Genomic DNA, 1226 nt, shown 5'->3' on the forward strand with positions numbered 1-1226 from the left:
TTTTACAGTAAAATTTTGTATATACAGCATATATATGAAATCATTCACAACTGCATCCCGGAACTGTGTGTGATTAGTGTTGAAACAGGAAGTGTGTCACAAAAGCCAGCCTTTGGACTCCCAAGCTAAGCTTATGAGATGATGGTGATACGTGCTTTGGAGTGCCCTGACATCATCCTGTAGGCCAGGTGTGCAGGTTCAGTCAGGTTCACCTCACAAGTGTGCACCAGCGTCTTCCCAGCACCGGAGCCGATGTTGTAGAAGCTCAGCGTGCGGCTGCTGCAGTTCAGCCTGATCTCCAGTCTGCAGGAGACCGTGGTCCTCATCAGCGGCACATCCCGGCCCCGCTGGAAGGCTGTCAGCAAGTTCTCGAACCACATTAGGCACCAGGAGCCTCGGCTGCTTTCCAGGGCTGAGGCCAGGCCGCTTCGCTCCAGCGTCCTGCCGTCGCACACACCAACGATCCAGGGGGCGCCGTCGAGCTCCACCTCCCAGCAGTGGTCGCCTTGGTAAAAGCTCTGCGAGCTGAGCACCTGGAGGAAGCTTGTGAATCTTTGAGGAGATGGCGGGTAGGGCAGCTTGGTAGCGCTGAACGTCACCGTCTTCAAGTCCTCTGAGAGGACAAGGTTTGGGTGAGCTGTCCCCAGGTCGAAGGTCACCTCGGACGGGTTGAAGGTGTTGCGAAGAGAGTGATGAATCACGCCCAGTCTTTCCTTGAGCTCCGCCTTCAATTGCTCCAACTTGGGAATGACTCGAGCCGGGCTGAGTTTGGACTCCACGCGGTCCTGATGGTCTCCGGTGAGTCTTTCGATCAGATCCTGGAATTGCGGTTGAAGGTCTTCTGGGAACTCCGCCTGGTCTTCCTCGCTTAGAGACTCGGCTCTGAGCAGGACGTGTCTCAGCTGCTGGGTCAGCTGACCAGCCTGGTGGACTCTCTGCTTCACGCTGGCCTCGCCCGGGGAGAGCTCGTCTTCGATCACCTGCCACACCTGCACTTGGTACTGGTGCAGGACTTCACTCACCTGCTGCAGATGTTTGGATGCTTGCTCTCTCTGCTGCTCGTTAGCAGCCATCAACTCAGCCTCCTCTTCCTTCAGCGCATCCTCCGCTATCTCTAACTGGGCGGCTAACTCCGTGACGTGAGACGCCAGTTTCAACTTGGTCAGTCTAGTCTGAGGTTTTGATTCACTTGTCTCCACGTTGCTGTCCGTACAAATTGGACCGGA

The 1226-nt window shown here is 55.8% G+C and overlaps 1 protein-coding gene across 1 annotated transcript in view; it reads right to left on the minus strand.

Annotated features, from left to right (window-relative positions):
- trim107 (tripartite motif containing 107) overlaps window positions 1–1226 on the minus strand; it is an 8521-nt gene continuing 7295 nt past the window's right edge. Inside the window, exon 2 of the mRNA XM_061984702.2 lies at window positions 1–1226. This exon is cut by the window's right edge and continues 283 nt beyond it. Coding sequence (XP_061840686.1) covers window positions 132–1226 — 1095 coding nt within the window. The 3' untranslated portion in view covers window positions 1–131.

The sequence above is a fragment of the Nerophis lumbriciformis genome, linkage group LG23, assembly GCF_033978685.3.
Source record: "Nerophis lumbriciformis linkage group LG23, RoL_Nlum_v2.1, whole genome shotgun sequence".
NCBI classification, from domain to species: Eukaryota; Metazoa; Chordata; class Actinopteri; order Syngnathiformes; family Syngnathidae; genus Nerophis; species Nerophis lumbriciformis.